Source organism: Thermobia domestica, chromosome 9 (assembly GCF_964235325.1).
Source record: "Thermobia domestica chromosome 9, izTheDome1.hap1.1, whole genome shotgun sequence".
NCBI lineage: Eukaryota > Metazoa > Arthropoda > Insecta > Zygentoma > Lepismatidae > Thermobia > Thermobia domestica.
In genome coordinates, this window is record NC_137462.1 from 42907018 (window position 1) to 42929145 (window position 22128).

Below are 22128 nucleotides of genomic sequence, written 5' to 3' on the forward strand. Positions count from 1 at the left end.
TTTCAAATGTCCACACACGTTCCTTTGTTCTAATTATACGTTTATAAACATGTATAGTACTTACTTTTCTTTTCCATACAGTGAATCTAGTAGAGCAAGCCTCACATGACATGACTGCTTTAGATTCTTCTGTCCGTGCAGATCCAGATGGATCAGGACTCACCGTGCTACGGTGGCAATTAAATATATTACTTCCACCCATTAAATCCGGTCTTGCGAAATCCTGTAAACAACAAAGCAACACAATAATTACTACTATATTATCGATTTTGTTAGAAAACACAAATAAGCGTTTTAGAGAAAACTATTAGAAATTAAGTGCAATGCATGAGTGAACTTCTGACGGTTCACTCGTATAAGCGGAAGGAAATATTTCGAATTATAGTAAGCTCTACACAGCTTTAAGTATAATACACACGAATAAGTACAAACACAGTCGTAATATTAGAGTCGACAAGTCACTATCTCAAAGTTACGCACAGACATAACCATTTACAGCTTCGCTTATTATTGACAGATTCTCGAAAAATTTCTTTTTGATCATGAAAAGCTTGACATCAGCTACTTTAAAATTTGATCATATACATATTTAGATTTAGAAGACATCAAATTTTAGACTGGACGGCGCTAGGCCTGACTGCGTAGCAGGACATTATTTCATATCTATTAGCCTTTTTTTTTAACACAATTAAAATAACTATACCGTAAATTATGAATCGAGATACTACATAGCGTCTCTATGCAACAATTCAGCCGTTCCCACACGGTTATACATAATTGATTTGGAAAGTTTCAATGGTGTTATCAATTTTGTATCCTTTATAAAAAGAAAGACAATTACCACGAATGTTCAGCTTCACGTCCAAAATTAACAAAATAAAATCTAATATATCATAAATAAAATAAAAAGTTTGTCTGTCAGTCTGTCTGCGGCCTGGAGGACCAGATGAGTGAACCAAGAGTTACCAAATTTGGGTCAAGGATACCTTGGTCCAGCCCCAGACCAAGATGAAGCGTTTACCGGGACATGTAAAAGTAGTAGAAAATGTCAGATATTAGTGTCAAATTTATAGTTTTCGCAGTCGCTGAGATGAATGGTGATACTCCCACAGGCGCTAACTTCCAAATACAGCCCCCATGCAAAGAATGGGTATTTCAGCTTGTAGTTAATAAATAACAAGACAATATACACATGAGACAATAGCAGGAATAACAGAATTAACGCTGATAGGACGAAGGAGGGCTACACCAAAGGCTACACTATTGACAATTGGGATTTTAATTCATGAATATGAGTGAATCCGTTCTCCATCTTTTTATTTTGTATTAACAAGTTTCTAAAATATTTGTTTCCATGGAGAAAATCTTTCTTCCTTATTTTTCTTGTGAATAATAAGAGCTCAAAAATATGTACTATACCAGAATGAGCTGAAGCTTGGTCATGCGAAGGTTAAAATAAAATAAGTATTTAACACAAACTGCATAATAACTTTTTTTTATAACTTAATGTACAATATGTACTCCGCAGCGAGCGGAACATTTCTAGGAGTTGTCAGAAAGTCGTTCACAGAAAAGAAGATCGTTGCGGATATGAAATGGTACTAACATGCATGTTCAATTGTCTGCCATTCATTTATATTATTTTTCAGGTAAATTAAAACAAATTTCATTTTCAACTTTTTAACAGAGAAAACTAAGCATTCTTTATATATGAAGTTATTAAATTTACTCTCTCACCTAGTTGTTGCTAAAGAGATATTTTCCAAATATTAATTTACTGTACAATTATTAGTTTTAAGTGTGTGGAGAGTGTGCTCCAACTTAATAAATAACTTAATATGTTCTGTACAAGAGTATGATATACCATACACAATATTTCCAAATTAATATTTCTTAGTTGGACAAATTTGTATGACAATTTTCTTAGAACTTTAGTAAAATATTAAATATACTATTGCAATTGCATTAGCCAAATGTAACAAAACACTGACAATTTATCTTCAATATAAATCTTTGAGTTTTACGTCCCACGGTTATGCCAGCAAGGCTAAAGGAGACGGTGATGAGAAATGAATGAAATGGTGGAATGAAGAAAGTGGGAGAACACCGAGGAAACCCACGTACACGGTGTTTATCCACCATAAAGTTCACTTGGCGGGGACTGGGATCGAACCCGGAACCCCAAGCACCAGAGGTGTACGCTCTACCACTGTGTGCTACACAATAATTAAGAGGATTATTCTATCAATTTGTCTCTCCCTTTCTCTTTTTGATTTCGAAATATGGAAAAAAACGAAGAGTTCGAAATTTAGCATCACCAACGGTCAAGAACTTTATAAATATTATGAAATAACTTTCAATATTGTATATCACCAGTAATTTAATCGATTGCGCTTTTGACTTAATAAAAATGACATATGGTCAAACTACGTAATCATAAAATTGTATCTTACACATCCTAACACCTTAATTTTTTTTAGTAACTACTTTAAAATTTAGGTAGCACCTGAAGTCCCAATTCCCAATTTTGATCGTCTGTTTTCAGTTATTTTCAAAATGTTATGGAAGAAAATTTACGGACACAACTAACACGCATATTCATATTAACAAAGATTAAAATGTGATCTACCGTACAGTTGTCCAATAACAAGAAACCGTTAACACGATAGGTCTAATCTAATATAAATCCAAACCTATGAGTCATCTTTGTATATTGAAATGCAATAATACAAGAAGTCGGTAAGAAAAACTACAAGAAAACGAAAAAGGGTAGGGGAGATTGGAAAGCGTCAAACAAATCGAGAGATTGATACTGCTTCAACAAGAATTCAACAGCAATTTGCTTTAAATGTATTTCATTTACGAAATTATTTCAGGAAATTTTGTAACTATATTTTATTTTATGATTCCTTATCTGTACTAATTTGTTTCTATGGGAAATTCCCTTGAAAACAGGATGCATCAACAAGTTTATCAGCACAAAAATAAGAATAATGGAAATGTTACACTGATTCCTTACCCGTATATCGAATGTACTTCGAAACTTCCTTGCGAAGGAAATATTCATAGTGCTGCGTTATTTACCAACTGGCTTCTTTCTCACACCCAGCACCTGCCTACTTACTGACTGTGCCTTTCAAAGCTATTGAAATTCCTTATCAACACTGATAACACGATGACTCTCCCGCGCGCGTCCTCAACTAAACAATCAGATCATGTGAACAGAGGTTGCGTGATTTACCTTCTACTTAATCAGACATACAATAGAATGAACATAAATCCTAAACTCCTCCAAAAAAGTTTACGCAACAAAATTGGACCACCATGATAAACATTACGAAGAGCAAACTGTTTCTTTTTGTTTCAAATCATATACTTCCTTCAAGATACGGAGCAAGAGGTACGTACTTTATCATAAGTACCATTCTTATGATTTCGTCCCGGAAATAATCGAATAGAAGTCAAGATAACTCTTTACTAAGAACTGACTTATAAGATCTAGGATGTCAAAATACTGCATACCTCATCTGGTTAGACGTATTCATTTGATGATATTCTTGTATCAGGAAAATATAACGCACATACCATACATACATACATACATACATACTCTCTATCTATCTATCTATCTATCTATCTATATATATATATATATATATATATGCGCGTGCGATATACAATCTCAAGACTTGTGTTTTCTATCTTCAGACCTAACTCAGGGTACACATTGAAATTCTCGTATTGATCTCCTAGACTTTCAAAATAAATAAATAAATAAATAAAATAAATAAAAAAAGGCCTCCACCATCATCAACATTCTACTCTTTATTTTAAATGCAGTAGTCTATAAACTTACTCTCTTATTATAATTAGTCAAATTTCCTGAATTTGGAATACAATACACCACTTATATCCAACAATAATTATACACTATCGATACCTCGCAATTCTCAATACACTTCTGAAGAAACAAACATATATCGTAATATGTCTTATCTCTTTATCTAAAACCAATGACCCTAACTTATTTTTAATTTAATTTATTATTATTCTTTCAAAGTTTGAAGTTTTAACATGTTCCAATATTCCCCAAACTTCTTTATTTATAAATATAAACACCTTCTTTCTGAATCTGTCTTGACTTTTTGAGGTATTTTTCGTATCTTCTGTGAGCGAAAAAAAAAAAAAAAAAAAAAAAAAAACTAATTATTCTGTAAAACAGCAGATTCTCCGAACTTTCGGCATTTTTAAAGCATTTCCCTGACTCATTTTCTGATTTTCCCTATCCTTCCCTGACTTTCAATACCAGTATAAACTCTGTAATTGTTTTAATTTTGAAAAATTATTGTTTTAGACATTTTATCAGAGCGACTTGTCTGGATGCACTCGTTCATCTCACTGGACTTCACTTCGAAGTAACTACATAGCATATGAACAACCATACAAAGAATAACCTTTCCAGCACATGTAATGTTGTTTAGCTAACTCAAATTGTTAAGATCCTTAACGTCTTGTGTCAGATAACTGTTAATTTGTACAAATCGATATTTAATACAGAGAATAATAATTTTGAAATGTCACGTTGACAAATGATTAAGTATTGTGTTTAGAGGTCGTATATGTTCTACTCAAACTTTTAATTGATTGTATCACAGATACTTTATCTGATTTGCTTACTTCCTACAGATAACAAGCTATTTATACAATATAATGACGTCATGCTGCTAAAATTCATAGGAACTCGTGGTAAGGCACGTCCTCACTTTTATTCCGTCACACTGCAAAGGGAGATTTTTCACGAACTCCTTTATAGTCCCATAGTGAGACTATGGAACAAAATTCCCATCTAATATAACAAGTTAAAGTTCTTTTCGTATGTTTAAAAGGCTGTTGAGATCACATGTAACAAAAGTCTTTATCAGTGCAACTCTGCCCATGAAGAAAAGGGATGGATTAACCCATTATGTTTTCACACTGTTCATTATAAGTATGGAAATTCCGAGTAAAAAATGAAAGACTGAGTCGGAAATCGAACCTAGGTCTCCGGCTTATTGCGTCGGTGCGCAATCCACTGCAGTAGTCAGTTTGCTTCCTCAACAGCCACATATCCTTCACTTTCGAGGTCAGTGCTCACATTTTTCAGGTCAGGTTAGTGTTGAAAGAATTATTCGAATAACTTTTCTTCTGTTATTCGAATACCAGTTTTCAATATTCAAACAATTTGTAAGTAACCAATTTTGTTCGAACATTCGAATTTTAACAATACTAGAATATATATAACTTCAGTGTTACTTGAACAACTCAATTGTTTATGTAAGTCCTAAGCCTGAAAGCAATATAAATAAAAATGGAAGTGGTCTTGTTTATAATAGCAAACGGGAAAACTGCGTTATGTTTGAAATTTCTTAAATATAAGTAAGTACTTATACCGAAAGGGTTTTTATCATGTCACTTTGAATAAAATGCGTAATCCTGTTATTTAAGTTGTGAGAGGGAGTTCAAAATTGGAGCCAAAATAGAGTACCTTACAAATCCCTAAATTTTGGAAAGAGGCCTTCTGTGCCTGCTGTGACATTATTTTCTTAAATTCTGCACTACAATTATAGATCTACAAATTAAGGAACTATAGAAAAGATAACGAATAATATTTTTATTGTTAATCCCATTCGGTGCAATAGTAGCAGGCTACGAAAAACTGCACATACGGTAAAGAAAACAGACAATCGCAACACTTTTGTGAGGGAAATGTCAGGACGGCATTTAGTATCTCCCCCAACTCTTTAATTTGCCTACCTTATTTCAAGAACAGAACCCAACCAACTCCTGTGGGGCTTCTAAACCGTTCCTACTACTACTTATACTACTCCTACTACTTAGCTTGGAGAAGATACTAAATATAAGCGGAAAATATATAATCCACTATACCTGACATGAACTTTCTTTCATGGACACTTGACTTTAGTGCCAAAGACTACGTCCAGAAACGTGATAAAAATAAATAAATAAATAAATAAATAAATAAATAAAAACAGGAAAGTACATGTGAATTGATTTTTTCCTTTAAATTAACGTTAACAAGAAAAGTGTAATGTGGTATTTTCACCTGTTAGAAACTGTATGTTGTTGGTACTATTTTGAGTGGAGACAAACTGATGTGACATAATGTAATGAGGAAATTCAAAACCGGTAGTTGCATGTAATGTACGAGACATTTTGATTGTTTTATAGGTTAGTGAAGAATAAGAGTTATTACGTTATGTGGAGCGGCACAGATTATTTAAGTAGAATGTGTGGCAAATGTGAATACCATGGTGATGGTACGAAATGTCATTGGCAAAAGTCGACAGCAAAAGACATGTTTAATTCGAGGACAAAGTAATCAGTAGAGAAGGTAGCTAACCTAGTGTTTTTAGTGACATCCTCGTTTACGAACACACCCACCATCCCTGCAGACGCATCCCCCTGCTACAGCCTGGACCTCTTGCTGAGCTTCTGCCTTGACTCGGCTGGATAGCATTCGTGCTTTGTAGTGAACACGTTGGTGTTCTTTGCACTGTAGGTTTGTGGCATATTATTGGACACAGTATTTAGACGCAAAACGGTGAAGTCATCTTAAAGTGAATGTCCACCGAGGAATTCTTAAAAAATACTGAGGTAATGACAATGACTTTTCTCATAACTGACAAAAATTTAACATAATATAAGGCTATCGATTTGAATATCGATATCACACTGCTAAACATTAGTGTTCAAAACCATACATTCTAAAAATAAGAACATAAAAGTTTCAACTTAACCTCTCGTGCTTCAGTTAATTAATGAACATAATTTTTTATGAAGCAAGAGGTGCACTACGGAAGTAGAAGGGCACGGAAGGACCACGAAAAAATCCCCAGACATGATGCTGTTCAATACAAACCACCATATCCTGGGATCGAATACGGGAGCCTTCGCACCACTGAGCCATTCTGGCCCCAATGAAGATGTAGACTAAAAATATGTAGAATTCTTGAAATTTCCAGGTAATACGTATCAATTCAGTAGGTCATAATTGAAAATAGAATCAGCGTTAAAAAGTATGATTCATTACTACGCCTCTGCAATTGGAATGCAAAACTAGTTTCCGGTGATTATCTAGTACAGGTTGATTCGTATCCCCTCAGAAGTAATAGTTTTAATGGCTTGTAAGTTTGCACTCATAGCTATGTATACAACGGGTTCGGTTCCGAAATGACAACCATAAATAAATAAGATTTACGGAAAAAATCTCTATCTTACCACGAAGTACATGGTTGGCAAAAACCATTTAAAAAAACTGTTTTTAAATTTAAGCTTTAAACAACTTAAAATAGTTTAAAATAGTTTTTTTCTTTTAGGTTTAAATAATTTGCTCTATGTATTTATATTACATATGGAAGAAATAAGTTTGTTTCGCGTTAGTGTTATTATGCAGGAAGAGGTCACATAAGCTTAAAGGAGAATCCAAGCCGCTCTTTGGCTTATATCCGTGAGAAACTGACCTCCATTTGGACTTGGAATAGCAGAATTCAAATTACACCTACTCCACTCCAACACCAATAGTATATTCGGTTATTCGGAAACGGGACTGAACCGTTTTCTATAAAGTTAGGCGATCCGGTCAGTAAATTTCTTAAATCGGGAAACTCCTGCCTTAGCCACCGAGAAAATCTTGTTATTACTTTAAATGCAAAACAATAACGGAAAATCCCGTTATTGCTTTGCATTAAAACTTTACGGTCAACGTATCATAATCAATACGCTAAAACTGAGGTATTAAATTACAAATTTAGCATGTAGATACCATTCAATAAAATTAAAACAAAGTCCTATACAAGCTAATATTGGAAGCTACGTAGGCAGTCGCTAAATTTTACCAATATCTATCAATATATTTAAGCAACCTTGGCTTCTTTATAAAACAAGCATTCAGGAAAGCAGAAATATACAATTTGGTTTCATTTCCTGTGTTTAGGCTTAATATCCTTATGTAATACGGAGTTTATATCAAGACGACGACTTTTGCTTAGACAATCAAACCGCTACTTGGTGTACACTTGAAAGAAGGATTGTAGTTCGACCGAGAATTAAATATGGGACGCCTTGATTAAAAGCTGAAAAGGAGATACAACTAATGCAGACAGTTTGATATGTGGATTTTTTTTTTTAAGCCAACCAACCCTAACGCAGTATAAGGAGCGGAAAAAAGTATCCATTCCTTATTGTTGCGTCACCTACCTTAACCTACTTATGGGGAATTCCTAATCTATTCTCCTCCTATTAACAAAATAAAATTATTTCTGTACTATGGTTATTATCTGCTGAAACTTATGGCATGTAAGTTAACATTATTAAATTCTGGATGACATGAGTTCGCGTATTGATGCAATATTAGATGAACAGGCAACAGGGCATAATATGACAGTTTCAAACAACTAACCTAGGATTTGTATGTTGCAGTAATGAAGAGAAATACAGCAATGTAGAGAGGAATTTTGCACGTGAACCAAAAGTGGAAAAAAATAATCCAAATTTTGGGTGCTATCCCATTTTATGGACGTATTAACTTATAAAATGTACGGAAGAAATTTATACTATTTGCTTTCACAATAGTATTGTACTGTACAATTTGTCAAATTGCACCGGGAACTTACCGGAACCTCTTACATGCAGGGGCAAAAGTGGATATCAAAAGGTAGGGGGACGGTAGGTAGCAGCATGATGTCACACCGTCCCCCTGTCTATCTTTGTCCATAGTAATTTTATTTAGAAAGTGGGGGGACGCCTTACGTATTTTTTGGAGGTGGGGAGACGGCGTTCCCCCGCACTTTTACCCCTGCTTACATGTATAAAAACGTAGAAATACGAGATGGAAAGTGTATTCTTCCAAAGATATGATGAAGTGACGTGTTATGTAAAGACAAGAGTACGAAGTGCTCGTAGAAGCCATGTCATAATGCTACACATATTCAAGTGCTTTATGCTACATGTGTTCTTTCCACTATCAATTTTAATATCCACCGTCACTGACGCGCCTGACACATACGGACGCACTTAATCCGCTCCGCTCGGGCTCTACTACAGCGCTCCTGCTTTGATTCGGTTAGATATCATTATACCCTGGCCGGCAAACGATGATTTTTGACAGCTCAGCTCGCGAGGACGACTGAGGAGAGCGGTGTTGCCATGTGCTTCTCGCGCAAGGGGAGAATCGTCTGCTTCCTCGTTGAGGGCGGGAAGGGGTGAGTGAAAGTTTGGCAATGTGTAGTAGTTACCATAGAGACGCGACAGGTTCTAAGCCTTAGGTTGGTTGACCTGCTGTCTTCTGCTCGCTCGCCGTGGCCTTGTGCAAAGCTGTCAGAAATCATTGTTCAACGGCCACGGTATAATACTTTTTATTGGATACCAGGCACAAGTTGGTTTGTGTGTTTAAGTTAATTGGTGGTTTATACACTGGAGTTTTTATTGCATATGTGCGCACGCTGTACTTATACTGAGTCCTCCTAAGGTTAATCTGCACTCAATAATGAACTTTTCCCTTACGGTACACTTTCTAAGGCAGTAATAATAATATAAGCATCCCCTTGTGTGGCAACCTATACCTAGTAACTTTCGTACGTGTCTTGTATTTTTGATGTTGGGACATGTATTTGATAGATCTCCTCTCCAATCCAACCCTTTAAAAATTTATTTACATAATGCATAGTAATGTGTTGTTTATAATGCTGGTTGGAAACATGAGGTAAGCACTCATTGTTTTCATTACTTCTGGATAGTAGTTTGCAACATTGTGGTATGTTTAGTACAAAGGGTCCAGAAGCACGTAAAAAACACAAAATTTACAGGAGAAATAAGTGATGCAAGTACTTAGACGTAACATAACGCAACCAAATCTAACCTTATCTAACATAAACTAACGTAAGCTAACCTGAACGAACCTAAACTAACGTAGTATTAGTAGAAATAAGCGAAATTCTACCATCTTTTGGAAAATTATGCAGAACTTCTATACTAATATAACATAAACTAAACTATCCTAACGTAACCTAAACTAGCCTAACCTAACTTAAACTAACCAACCCTACCCTAAACTAACCGAATGTGAACAGAAATTACCAAAATTGTAACACTTTTTAGAGAAAAGAGCTGGACCCATTCTGCTAAACATAGGCCGCAACATTTAACTGGAAGGTGCTAATTTTGCGCAGTAACACAATACTGATGAATAGGTAGGTATATAGTGAAGAGAGAGAGAGAACAAATGAGAGAATTAGGCATATTTGTGATTAACAGTAAAGAATGAATGACGGAAATTAAAGAAGAGCGATTCTAGGTAAGGTATATTAAAATGATAAATAAACAGCAATATACCGCTGAAAACAGGTTCATGTGGATTTAATCCGCCATCTGCAGAAAATTAGCCGACCTGAATTTGGGTAACTCATTCAATGCTTAGACTCTTCAGAAACTCATTGAACTGCAAACTTACTAGCACAAAGTAAGTAAACCTGACCTAACTAGACGTTACTAAATATTTACTTGCTCTACACAGCCTTTATATATATATCGCTGAAGTATAATCATGCAAGAGTGCTTTCATGATTACGCCTGAACGCTATGTCAGATTTATTAGTACTTACGACAAACGTAGCAAAGACAAGGGAGAAATAAAGTACCGAAACTTTATCGTAAAATTATTTCAGATATATGTAAACCTACTGGAATTCTCATTATATACACCACCAGTATTTTGGCTGTCATACGCTAATAAATAAATAAAGTAACAACTTCTTATGATTTATAAGGGAAGTTTGTACACTTAATTCGATTATACGCATGCATGCGTGTTCTATTACCTATAAAACTATGAATACAAAAAGCTGTTACCTTTTCGATTTCGCTAATAACATTCTTCACGAAATTTTCGGCTTTAGTAGTTATATCTCTTCCAATATTGCTCCAGGACCCCAACAGATCATCAGCCCGATCAAATGAAGCCATAATCCTCATAAAAAGATCTACAAGAATTGCGTACAAGATGCACAATTTTTTTTTCTTTTCTTTAAAAAAAAAATTCAAGAATTGATTTTTGTCTCAATACACTCACTGCACTCCAAACATATTTCTAAAAATATTGTTGTGAACTTGCTCAACAGCATTGCTTGGGGGCATACTAGAAAATACTGGGCACAAACAACTATTTACAACAGGCCAGCTCATAGCTTACACATCTATTACGAAATGCAGGATGACTTGGTGATAGTTATTTCCTGTTTTCTCCATTCAATGTCGTAAATGCCAACTCCCTCCCTTCCTCCTAACTTGACTCACGCACTACAGACGATATTTCCGGTTCTCTCTCAGAGTAGCCAGACCATATTTGTTTTTACGTTATTTTTTGGTGAATGACGAGCAATCTGACGCATTAACTTGGCTAATACGAAGACATTGAAACAATGCAATCTATGTGTAATATGAGACTCCGTCCAGCGTTTCCTGAAAATTATAAGCCGGTCGATTGTTAAAACGTACAAGCTTCTACTCCATTGTGAACCTTATTCCATACCAGCCTTCCGAGCGTCAAGGAAAGCAATACATGTAAAAAAAAAAAAAAAAAAAAAAATAGACTACCATATGTTTCCTGCAGTAGTCAAGCATTTAGTATGATGCTAATCATACTTCAAAATGACTCTGCATAAGACGCCGTAAGTTTGTGGTAACAGGCATATATATATATATATATATATATATATATATATATATATATATATATATATATATATATATGCCTGTTACCACAAACTTACGGCGTCTTATGCAGTCATTTTGAAGTATGATTAGCATCATACTAAATGCTTGACTACTGCAGGAAACATATGGTAGTCTAACTATTTAGTGTGGCACTAATCACGCGTCAGAACGACTCTGCATAAGGCCCACGTGATTTTGCGATGCGTTGACGCAGTTTCGGAAAAAGGTCTTATGTATGACTACAAAAAAAAAAAGTATCGAAATTACATACAAATAGGAAGACATTGTTCGTTCCTGGTCGCTTTTGTTTCGGTTAGTTGGTTACAGGATTAGGAATTAGATTTCTGGGCTTTCGGCACATCTTTGACCTGTGACGATGAGGGATGACATCTTCGATGAGCACAGTCCAGAGAAGTGGTGAGAATGAAAGGAATGGCGAAGAAGCGGTCTGGGACCAACATGTAAGGTGCTATCCCGGTACTTCCCGGTGCCTGGTGGTGTGAATGAGAAAAATCGAGGATAATATCACTCAGGATTGATGGCCTTAAAAATCTGCTACACCTTTCCGATAGTGCCCGCATCTCGAATCTAGCCCGAGATTGCTCGCACCAAAGGCGAGAGCGTTAGACCTTAGCAAGTACGCTATTCGGAGCCACGGTTGATTAGAGGTTAGCATCCTGTGACCAGGGGGTTACATGAGACGTGGACCTAACATTTTAACGTACGATCTGATTCACTTTCTCCATAATTTTCTATTATGTAAAATGAAAAGTATGATTTTCAGTTTTGCAGGTTGTTCGAAGGGAACGTAACGACACGCAAAAAAAAAAAAAAAAAAAAAAAGGTAACTTGCACATTGTTATCAGACGGGAATCTAGAATTCCGTGTATCCTTTTTCATCAATGCTGTACTGTTTACATGGTAAGGGGCCACGGGTAGAGATGCAAAAAAGCGGCTTTTTTGAATCTATGGTTTTTTTGCTCATAAAAAGTCGGCTTTTTTGGTGAAAAAAACGAGAACTTTGGAAATTTTGGCTTTTTCCATTTTCATGATTTTTCTGTTTAAATTAGCTTTCTTGTAGTATACTCTAAAGTTAAATAAGATTCCACGACGTAAATGCCATATTTCGCTCTGGAATTCACCATCATGATGGAAGAAGTACATAGTTTATGACTTAAACATCAAGTACGTAGTATTTGAGAGCAATTTTAGAAGCTATTTAACTTTATTTTAACTTCTGAATTATCGACATTTTTTCTTCTCTAGATCATTCCTTTTTAGTCATCCGTGTTTCACTTCTTAGAGCTTAGTACTCTAGCTTCTAGCACATAATTAAACTTATGTTTTTCAATATATCCATCATAGGTACGTTTTTCAATATAGGATAAATGTCAGAGCGTACTTCCACATTTCCGTTATACTGTAACTGTGCAATGATTTATTAATAATCTTCCAGACACAACCTTGAATACCATTTGATAGAAATAATCAGTATCGGATTTAGCAAAACATTTGGGAGTTTTTTTTTTTCCTAAGTAATGTTTGGTTTTTCTAAAAATTCCTAACTTTTATTTAAGAGGAGCTTAAATTTATGAGTACAGGCATAACAAATATTTCGTTTCGTTTATATATTCAGCTATGATCTTTCAGATACATCCTTGAAGTCGATATTATACTGATAATCAGTGGCGGATTTAGAAAAGTATTTTGGGAGGGGCTTTTCTTATTAATGCTTAGTTTTTCTAAAAATTCCTAATTTTTTATTTGAGGACAGCTTGCAGTTTATGAGTAAAGGCAAAACTAATATTTAGTTTGTTTTAGAAATTCCGTAATTTCGTGGTAGAGGCTTCAATCCGAAAGACATCCCCACCCTAACCCTCTTCGCAAATCCATCACTGCTGGTAACTAGTAATAGCAAAGATTTAAAAATGATTAGAAAGGAAGTCGGCCAGGACTCACAGTACACGCACTATCTCTACATTCACATATGGAATTAAGAAAAACTTTTGTCAAAATGGTCGATTGCGGGGTTGAATCCCGGACTTCACGATAGAAGCGCAAAAGCTAACTACTCACTCATGTTTATTGTGCAGTTATGCTTGACTTAAATGTATTCTCTCTCTTTCTCTATGGCCACAAAAGCTCTCCATTGACTTCTGTCCTTATCCAATTCAATCCAGTTTCTACTCTGTATTCCTATTTCTGCTAGATCTATCTTAATATTGTCCTCCCATCTGGGCCTAGATTTTCCTAATGGACGTGTCACGATTGGATTTCCAGTTAAAAGTTCGAAAGCGTTAGTACTTCCTTCCATTCTGGCTACATGATCTGCCCACCTGAGCCTCCTCGACTTGATGACTCTAACGATGTTTGGTAAACCGTATAAATTATGTAGTTCCTCCTTATGAAGTTTCCGCCGTTCCCGTTCCTCTTGGGTCCAAATATTCGTCTCAGAATTTTTCTCAAAACTTTCAGTCTGCGTTCTTCCCTCAGTGGAAGCGACCACGTTTCACAACCATAAAGCATAACAGGCATGAATATCATTTTATATATTTTAAGCTTTAAATTCCTTGACAGAATTCATGACGACAAAATATTTTGAACTGAATAATAAGAATTTCCTGGTTTCAGTCGACGTTTAATTTTTTTGTGGGTATGATTTTGGTCTGGTAATACTGTTCCAAGATATTTGAAAGCATCCACTGTGTCGAAAGTATTAATTGATATTTTAACGCATTCATAATTTGCCATATTACGATCCTTGTGAACTTGCTTGTATTTAGATTTCTCTGCATTTACTCATGTCCCTAGAAGCGTTTAATAAGGACTCTGAATTTCTTTCGATTGTTCTCCTATCAAATTTACATTATCAGCATACACCATAACCTGGTGAATACCATTTAACTCTAGGGCCTGGTTCCTATCTTTGACTTTTTTTACAGTGTACTCGGAACAAAGCTAAATAATAACGGCGATAACGCATATCCCTGTTTCAGGCCAATCGCGACGTGTAAGCTCGCATTTTTCTACTCGGACTTTACTCAGGGATTCATTTAAATACTTAATAAATGTAGCTTTTTCGGTATTCCAAATTCTGTAAGAATGTTGTACAATGTTTCCCTTCTAACCGACTTGTAAGCCTTTCTAAAATCAATAAATAGTTGATGTACTGGGTAATATATTCCCATTTCTTTTCGAGTATTTGTCCAATGGTAAATATCTGGTCAATTTCGACTAAATCCACACTGATAATCTCCAATAATTTCATCTGCGTACGGGATCAATCTTATTAATAGAATATTAAGAGAAATGCCTCGATAATTATTACAATCGATTTTGTCGTCTTTCTTGTGAATTGGGACAGTGATTGATTCTTCCACTCTTTTTAAATGTGTTCCGTAGTTTTTCTTTTTTGAAAAAAAAAAAAAACTTTCGTAACGATATGTTGAATTTTCTTGTTAAAAATTCAGAAACCATCAGGACTGGGTAAACCGTATTGGTGGTTATATATTCTACAGCCTAGGAAACCATACGCTCAGATGAACCATCTATTACGTATATGATCCATGAACAGAAAATTCGATACTTTTCCGATTTTGAACAAGCTTAAGGAACAGTCAGAGAGTGCATTACAGAATTTGGAGCTTTACCGATTGTGCAGATCCGAAACACCTGATAGGTGGTAACAGATTATTAGGTATGTGATCGATCAGTAAAAAAAAATGTTCGAAATATTCATATAATGTATATGAAAGTTAAAACTTAACTGAAAAATTTCAAGAATATACAGCACCCGAAACGAAGCTCTTGATGTGCAGATTTCTCTCATGTTTTTCTTTTTTTTGCTTCAAAAAGAGGGTGTGTGATATTTTGAAGTAAAAATACTACATACAATTTTGCTAGTTATTTGTGTATCATTTTTAAAGTACTTATTGTATATAAGAGGTTTAAATATTACATATATTGATTAATCCTTTGGAATTCATAATGTAAATATGTTAAGAATTTAAAAATATATATATATTTGAAATCCATGGTTAATTTTCGAGGTTTCATATTATTATCTGCATCAACCACTAATTAAATGTTTTTTTTTTTTTTTTTTTGTATAGAGAAGCGAAACAAAGTCTGCTTTATCAGCTTAAAGCAAAATTTTTTAAAATGCCCAAAATTTCCTAAGCAAAAATGCGAAGCAGAAAAAAACGAGTTTTTTTTTCAAAAAAAACCCTTTTCTTTGAGCCCTCGCATCTCTAGCCACGGGAACAGCTGTCAGTTTTTTTTTTCATTTAACATCGAGTGTATTACCAGTGTGGGGCCCAAACGGCTGGTGGAATTGGATACATTACACCATTTTAGATTGAAAACTACCTATTTTCAAAAATTTTCCTATCTTTCCATTTTTTCCGTTTCTTTACTCATTACGACTCTGGACTTTTAATACACCGAGTATATTAACAAGGATTGAAACCGGAAGTATCTCGTCTATCAGTTTCAATTTTAATTATCTGTTCCTCAAATTCTGCAGGTATATCACCGTCTCATAATGTGAAAAGAAACTCACTTGTGCAATTAATTCCTTCAATGAAGCCTTGATTTTGTTATTTTGGCCAATAAGTTTTTTTTAAATCCCTAATTGACATACGTGCTTTTGGTGCTTTTGGTAAAAACAAATCGTATCATTGAAATCAATTTTAAATATGCTTATTGTTAGGTATGAGTTTAAATATGCTTATTGTTAGGTATGAGTTCGTTTATCTTGGCGTGTTTAATTTTGACCTGCACTTAATGTTATTTATTTGGTGTGTGTATAATGTTGACCTATGTTATTTATTTGGTGTGTGTATAATGTTGACCTGTGCTAACCAAAAAGATGTTTACTTGTGTGCCATTAATGTTGACCTGCGTCGCATGGATAATGTGTCGTACATTATCCATAGATATCCGTTGTATTCTATAAAAAAATACAGATATATATAAAGCTATTTTGTGTGGCCATAGAAAGTAAATTCTAAGTATAGTGCTAACATGTTTAAGCGAATGTACACAAATTTGATATACATTTTATAAAGTAATTCGAGTAAATAGTCCATAGCTTCAACTGAATGAATTTATTTATACTCCATTTATACTCCATAAGATTTCGTATTACCATAATTATACTGTTTGTGACAATAGAAGAAGTGCAGTTAAGAAGAATATGAATTAATGAACATAGTTCGTCGTCTGGCCTAGAAAATCTAATTCTTTTTCTTCAAAAAGAATATATTTGGATTTGAACTCATTCTGATAAAAGTTAATTTCGATATTAACAGTGTTTTGGACATTTTTAAAAAAAAAGGTCAAGTGGATGATGAAGGTAATATAAATTTAGATTTGTCATAAGAAACGAAGATCGTCGTCTTTGGTAATGTTTTCTGAAAGAATCTGTTTCTTATAATTTTTAATTTCATAAAAGTGAACTAGAAATTCTTCAATATATATTCTTCATTATATGTGTTCCTTTGCAAGTTTAAAGGAAGTATGTGGTGCTACTATGGCTAATTAAGCTACATTCGCGGTCGCACATATCTGATCAGACTATAAGGGGGACATGTTCAAAATTGTGTGTATATATAATCCAGCGATAAAAGAAATTACAATGGCACACAAGAGACTACATAACGAAACTATTGAAGTAGGGTAACGATACTTACCGGATCATTGTAGGCCGAATTGATATTTCACATTTGCAGCTCGTTCTCAATAGAGTAGTTTCCACTGATCAGGAATTGAGACAGAAAAAGTTGAGTATTATAAGTCAGCGCAGCAATATCACCTTTTCTTATTTGCCCTTTTATGCTATCTATGCATGATGCCTGTGATCTATGCACTGGTTATGCAATCAATAATTGTTTGCTAAGGACCGGTCTTAACTGTGATAAAGGTATAAAAACCAATACAAAGAGCAGCATTTGATTATTGTATGTAAAAGTGATAGATCCGAGTCTATTTGTTTTATAACAAAAGAATAGGTTAAGTTAGATATGTTAAGTTATTTAGGTTAGGTATAATATATTAGGTTAGGTACGTTATTTATTATTAACTGTACTATTGTTATGTAGACATAACTAAAAAAAAAAGATTTGTAATGCTTGAAAGTAAATATGAATATATTGCTCCTTAGAAAGAGAAAAATATATAAAAATAATGTTAATAATTCTGTTTATGTTAGAACAAATATGAATTAATTGTTCCTAGCTAAAAACAGACATTTCTGTGTTGTAGAGCTCACTATTTTAAAATCTTTATAATTCATAAAGAAAGTAATGTGAAAGGCGTATTAAGTTGTTGTTATCAATTATCAAGAGTTGCTTCTTATTGTTCGATTCAGAAATCTAACTGAATGCAGAAAGCCAGGCATAGATTCCAACATATGATATATAAACATACAAATAAATGAATAAGCATGCATTGAAGGCAGGAAAGGTGTTTTATTGAACAGATTGGCTACATGACTGGAAACTTAGATAAATTATGTTAACATGACTCATAATAAATCTGTTTAATGCAATCTTGTAATCTTCGACCTGGGTATAAATTACTCATAATTTTGTAATAAATTTGTTAATTGAGTTCGTTGTTATGAGCTGCATCATACATCTGAAAATAATAAACGCCAAAAGTTATAGATTTTCAGAGATATGCTTCATTTCCATTTAAACGAATAATAATATAGGCTAGATATAATATATATACATATAAGAATTTTGTTTCCTTAATAGTATAGTATGTAAGATACGCGGAGGTTTCTTGTTCGGAGTGGCACTGCTGCAAGTTCCTGGAATACTTATTTATAAATTTTGGATAAATAACCGTTGCGCTTGAAAACAATTTGGACTTTAAAAATCGTAAATTAAAACTTTTGAGTATGTTTAAAAAAAATCGTTTACTATATGTTATAGAATTGTTTAGTTTAAATAAATGCGCCAAAACTTCAAAATAAAGTGGCGACATCCAGCGTCAGGATTTATTAAATAGTACTAGTCTTAAACTTGTGACTTATGCTTTTGGATTTTTCCTTTTCCTAATTTTGGATTTGTCTCAGGAAAGAAATGTGAATAAAATTTAGTAAGTAAAAAAAAAAATGTGGGGTGTACATCTCCGACGTGAAACTGGGTAAGCATTTAAGAAGCCAACAAGATGTTAATGATAGATGTTTGTTACTTTCCTCTTTTGTCCCTTTATTTGTCTGTTCAGATGTGTGTGACTAGCGAATTTTTAATGGAATTATAATGTTGATTAACTTTAATATGGTTGATATGGAACTAGATACTCATATATGTTGTAAACGTAAAAGGATTCCAGACTGTAGCGAATCTCTTTGCTGTGATAAGTGTGAACGATTGTTTCATTTGAAGTGTATAACGTTAACGAGTTTAGAGCTCGAATCAATTAAACAAAGAAATGGTGATTGGGTATGTCAAACATGTTCAGTGGGAATCGATATTGTTGACTGCCTAAGTGAAAATGGACAAGGTAATGAAACAGGTTCTGAGACTCAAGAAAATGTTATTGTATCTGGACCAAATGTATCCGTTCTTTCTGAAGCAGAAAGAAATAATACGGAAATGGATCAAACTTCCAAAATAATTTCACGGAAACAAATACCAGAAATCGAAATTGGAGGGGGACCGCTCCTCGAGAGCTTGAAGAATATAATGGAAGGATTCCAACAAAAGTTGTCCATGGACATCAACTCTGTAAAATCAGATTTTAAACTTGTAAAATCAGATTTTAAACTTGTAAAATCAGATTTTAAATTTGTAAAATCAGAAATTAGTTCTATGAAATCATCTATTCTTGAGTTAGATACAAAGATGTCTCACGAGTTATCTGCTGTGAAGTCGGAAATTAAATTAGTTACCTCACAGCTGACTGAAAATTTAAACGAAGTAAGACTTAAATGTTCAGAGGAGGTAAATGTCATTGCAACAGATGTAGAGAAGATAAAGGAAAATATGCTGAATGTAGAAAGAAATGTTAATGAGAGTATTGTATCCATAACCGAAAGTGTAGAAAATAGGATAGGTGTTGTAGCGGAGGATTTTTCTAAGCTAACTATAGAAGTAGATAGTATTAAAGAAAATTGTAAAGTCAATTTAGATCAGACGAATGAAAAATGTAAAAATTTAAAAGAGGCAAATGAGAAGATGTTGAATCAAATGAAAGCGTTAGAACGGGATACAGCTGTTGCATTTCGAAAAAGTTCAGAAAAATGTAGCGAAAAGGAAAAGAAGTTGAATAATCTAGTTAGTCAAAGGATTGATGAGATAAGTGAGAAATACGAAAATGTTATCAGAGGAGAAATTAGTCAGTTAGGTGAAAGAATTAATGATCTTTCATCTCGGTTGGATAGACAGGAGAGGCATGATGAGGGATCCAGTAGGGATCTCCAGGTCCCATCAAGAAATCAAAAGATAAGTTCGAAATTTATAGGTAAAATTGGTAGGCCGGTAAGAGCAAAAGAGAAAGGAAATGAGTACGAAACTCAGTTAAAAGAGTTTGCGGATGATGAAAATAGTAGTGGAGATACTACTGAGACGTCAGTAGTAAGTTGTGAACGGGATGAAAAGTCAGATGACGGTGACAAAATACAAAGCCGTGATGATCGACGTAGAAGGCGTAACCGGAAGCGAGAAGTAGTAGTGAATCAGTGTATGAGGGTGAATAGAAATTCTAGTCGTAAGAGTCGAGAAAATAGTCCGGATGGGAGTAATTCATCTGATACTGTATCAGGAGTAAGATCTGGTGAATATTTACGAAACTTGCACCATTTTCCTAAATTTGATGGAAAAACAACGGGATCAGCTAGGATATTTCTTGATGATCTATTAAAGGCAATGAGTATGTACCGCCTTCGCGAAAAGGACAAGAAGTATATCATATCTTGGTGTTTAGAGCGTGCTGCAAAAACGTGGTATAGAAGTATCGAATTTAAAATAAAAACGTTTAAAGATTTTCTGAAGCTCTTTAAGTTACAATACATATCTCCGCAAGTAGAGAGAGCTCAGAAACGTCGCCTCTACTCGCTGAGGTATGATAAATCTAAATTTTCATCGTTGTCAGAGTTTGTATGGTACATAATTGACCATTATCACGCCATAGTGAGTTCGCCTTCAGACCAGGAACTGAAAGATTTGATTCTTGACTGTTTGCCGGCAGAAGAGGCAAAAATATTCAAATTAGGAACGGTTAGTACTGTCCAGGAACTAACCTTAAAACTGGAAGATATGGAGGGCCATCCCTCAAATTTAGAAAACCAAAACTTTGAGTTTTTCAAACCTCAAATTAAGAGACCGACTGTTAGACAAACAGGCATGGAAAGAACTAAGAAAGCTAAAACCGATAACGCAGTACAAACGGAACCTGTAAAACTAAACAGAAATTTCGGAAGAGGTAATTCGGTTAATAATAATCGTAATAAACGAAATTTTTCGTCAGGTGGAAATTGTAATAATATTCAAAGACGTAACAATTGGAATGAAGGTAGGAGATTTGGCCCTACTAATCCAAATTGGAGTCCTAGTTTGAACGTCGGACCCACTCCGGTGTCATTGGGTAGTTATAGTAATATCCCTAATATTCCTTCACCATATTTACCTTCTAATTTCTATGGGGTGAAACCATCTTTTAATACGCAGCCTGCAATGACTATGTTTAATTCGCAGCTATCAGTACCGGTAATAACCTCAGTCACCTCTGCTTTAAATCCACCATATCCGGCTGTAGGAGGCTATTCGGGTAATCCAACTTACTCGCTAGCCGGGAATAGTTGTCGGTCGGAAAACATCGTAAGCAGTCGCCCCTAAGGGGAGACGGCGTCTGCTCATCGGAACTTCTCTCCCCACAAGAGAAAACCAAATTGGAAAAAGAAAATCTCGAAATTGAACCAGAAGCTTTAAAGTTTTTAACTCGATTTGTGTTAAAGGAAGAGGAGGATAGTAATACGGTAAATCTTGAAGTCTACCCCTCCCCAACAGTAAATTGTGAAATAGGAGGAATACATTTAAGTTGTATCTTGGACACTGGTGCGGAGCTTAGCCTTCTAAATTATAGTACATGGTTAACTTTACAAAATTCTTTTCGATCAGCCAAACTGAAGCCCGTGTCTAAGATACAATTAAATGCGTTTGCTGGAAAAGACAATTTCATAGTAAAAGGGTCGATAGAATTAACTCTAAATATTCAAGGTAATTTGTTTGACGTTCCAGTGTTTGTAGTAAAAGACATGAAAGCAGATTTACTACTGGGTTCACCATTCTTTGTGAGGTTCAATGTCGTTCTGGATAGTGAGAATCGGAAATTAACCTTGAAGAACAA

The 22128-nt window shown here is 34.5% G+C and overlaps 1 protein-coding gene across 3 annotated transcripts in view; it reads right to left on the minus strand.

Moving 5' to 3' along the window:
* The window catches only part of LOC145694610 (E3 ubiquitin-protein ligase RNF34), an 89923-nt gene that overhangs the window by 20195 nt on the left and 47600 nt on the right, over nt 1–22128 (minus strand). Inside the window, exons 1-2 of one of the 3 annotated variants that reach the window (XM_081771000.1) lie at nt 10906–11351; nt 65–223 (exon numbers count right to left, since the gene is read on the minus strand). In XM_081771000.1, the coding sequence (XP_081627126.1) occupies nt 65–223; nt 10906–11028 (282 nt within the window). In that variant the 5' untranslated portion in view covers nt 11029–11351. Of the gene's footprint in view, nt 1–64; nt 224–3019; nt 3133–10905; nt 11352–22128 lie in introns of those variants that run through there. The other 2 variants (XM_081771001.1, XM_081771003.1) reach the window with 2 other exon arrangements.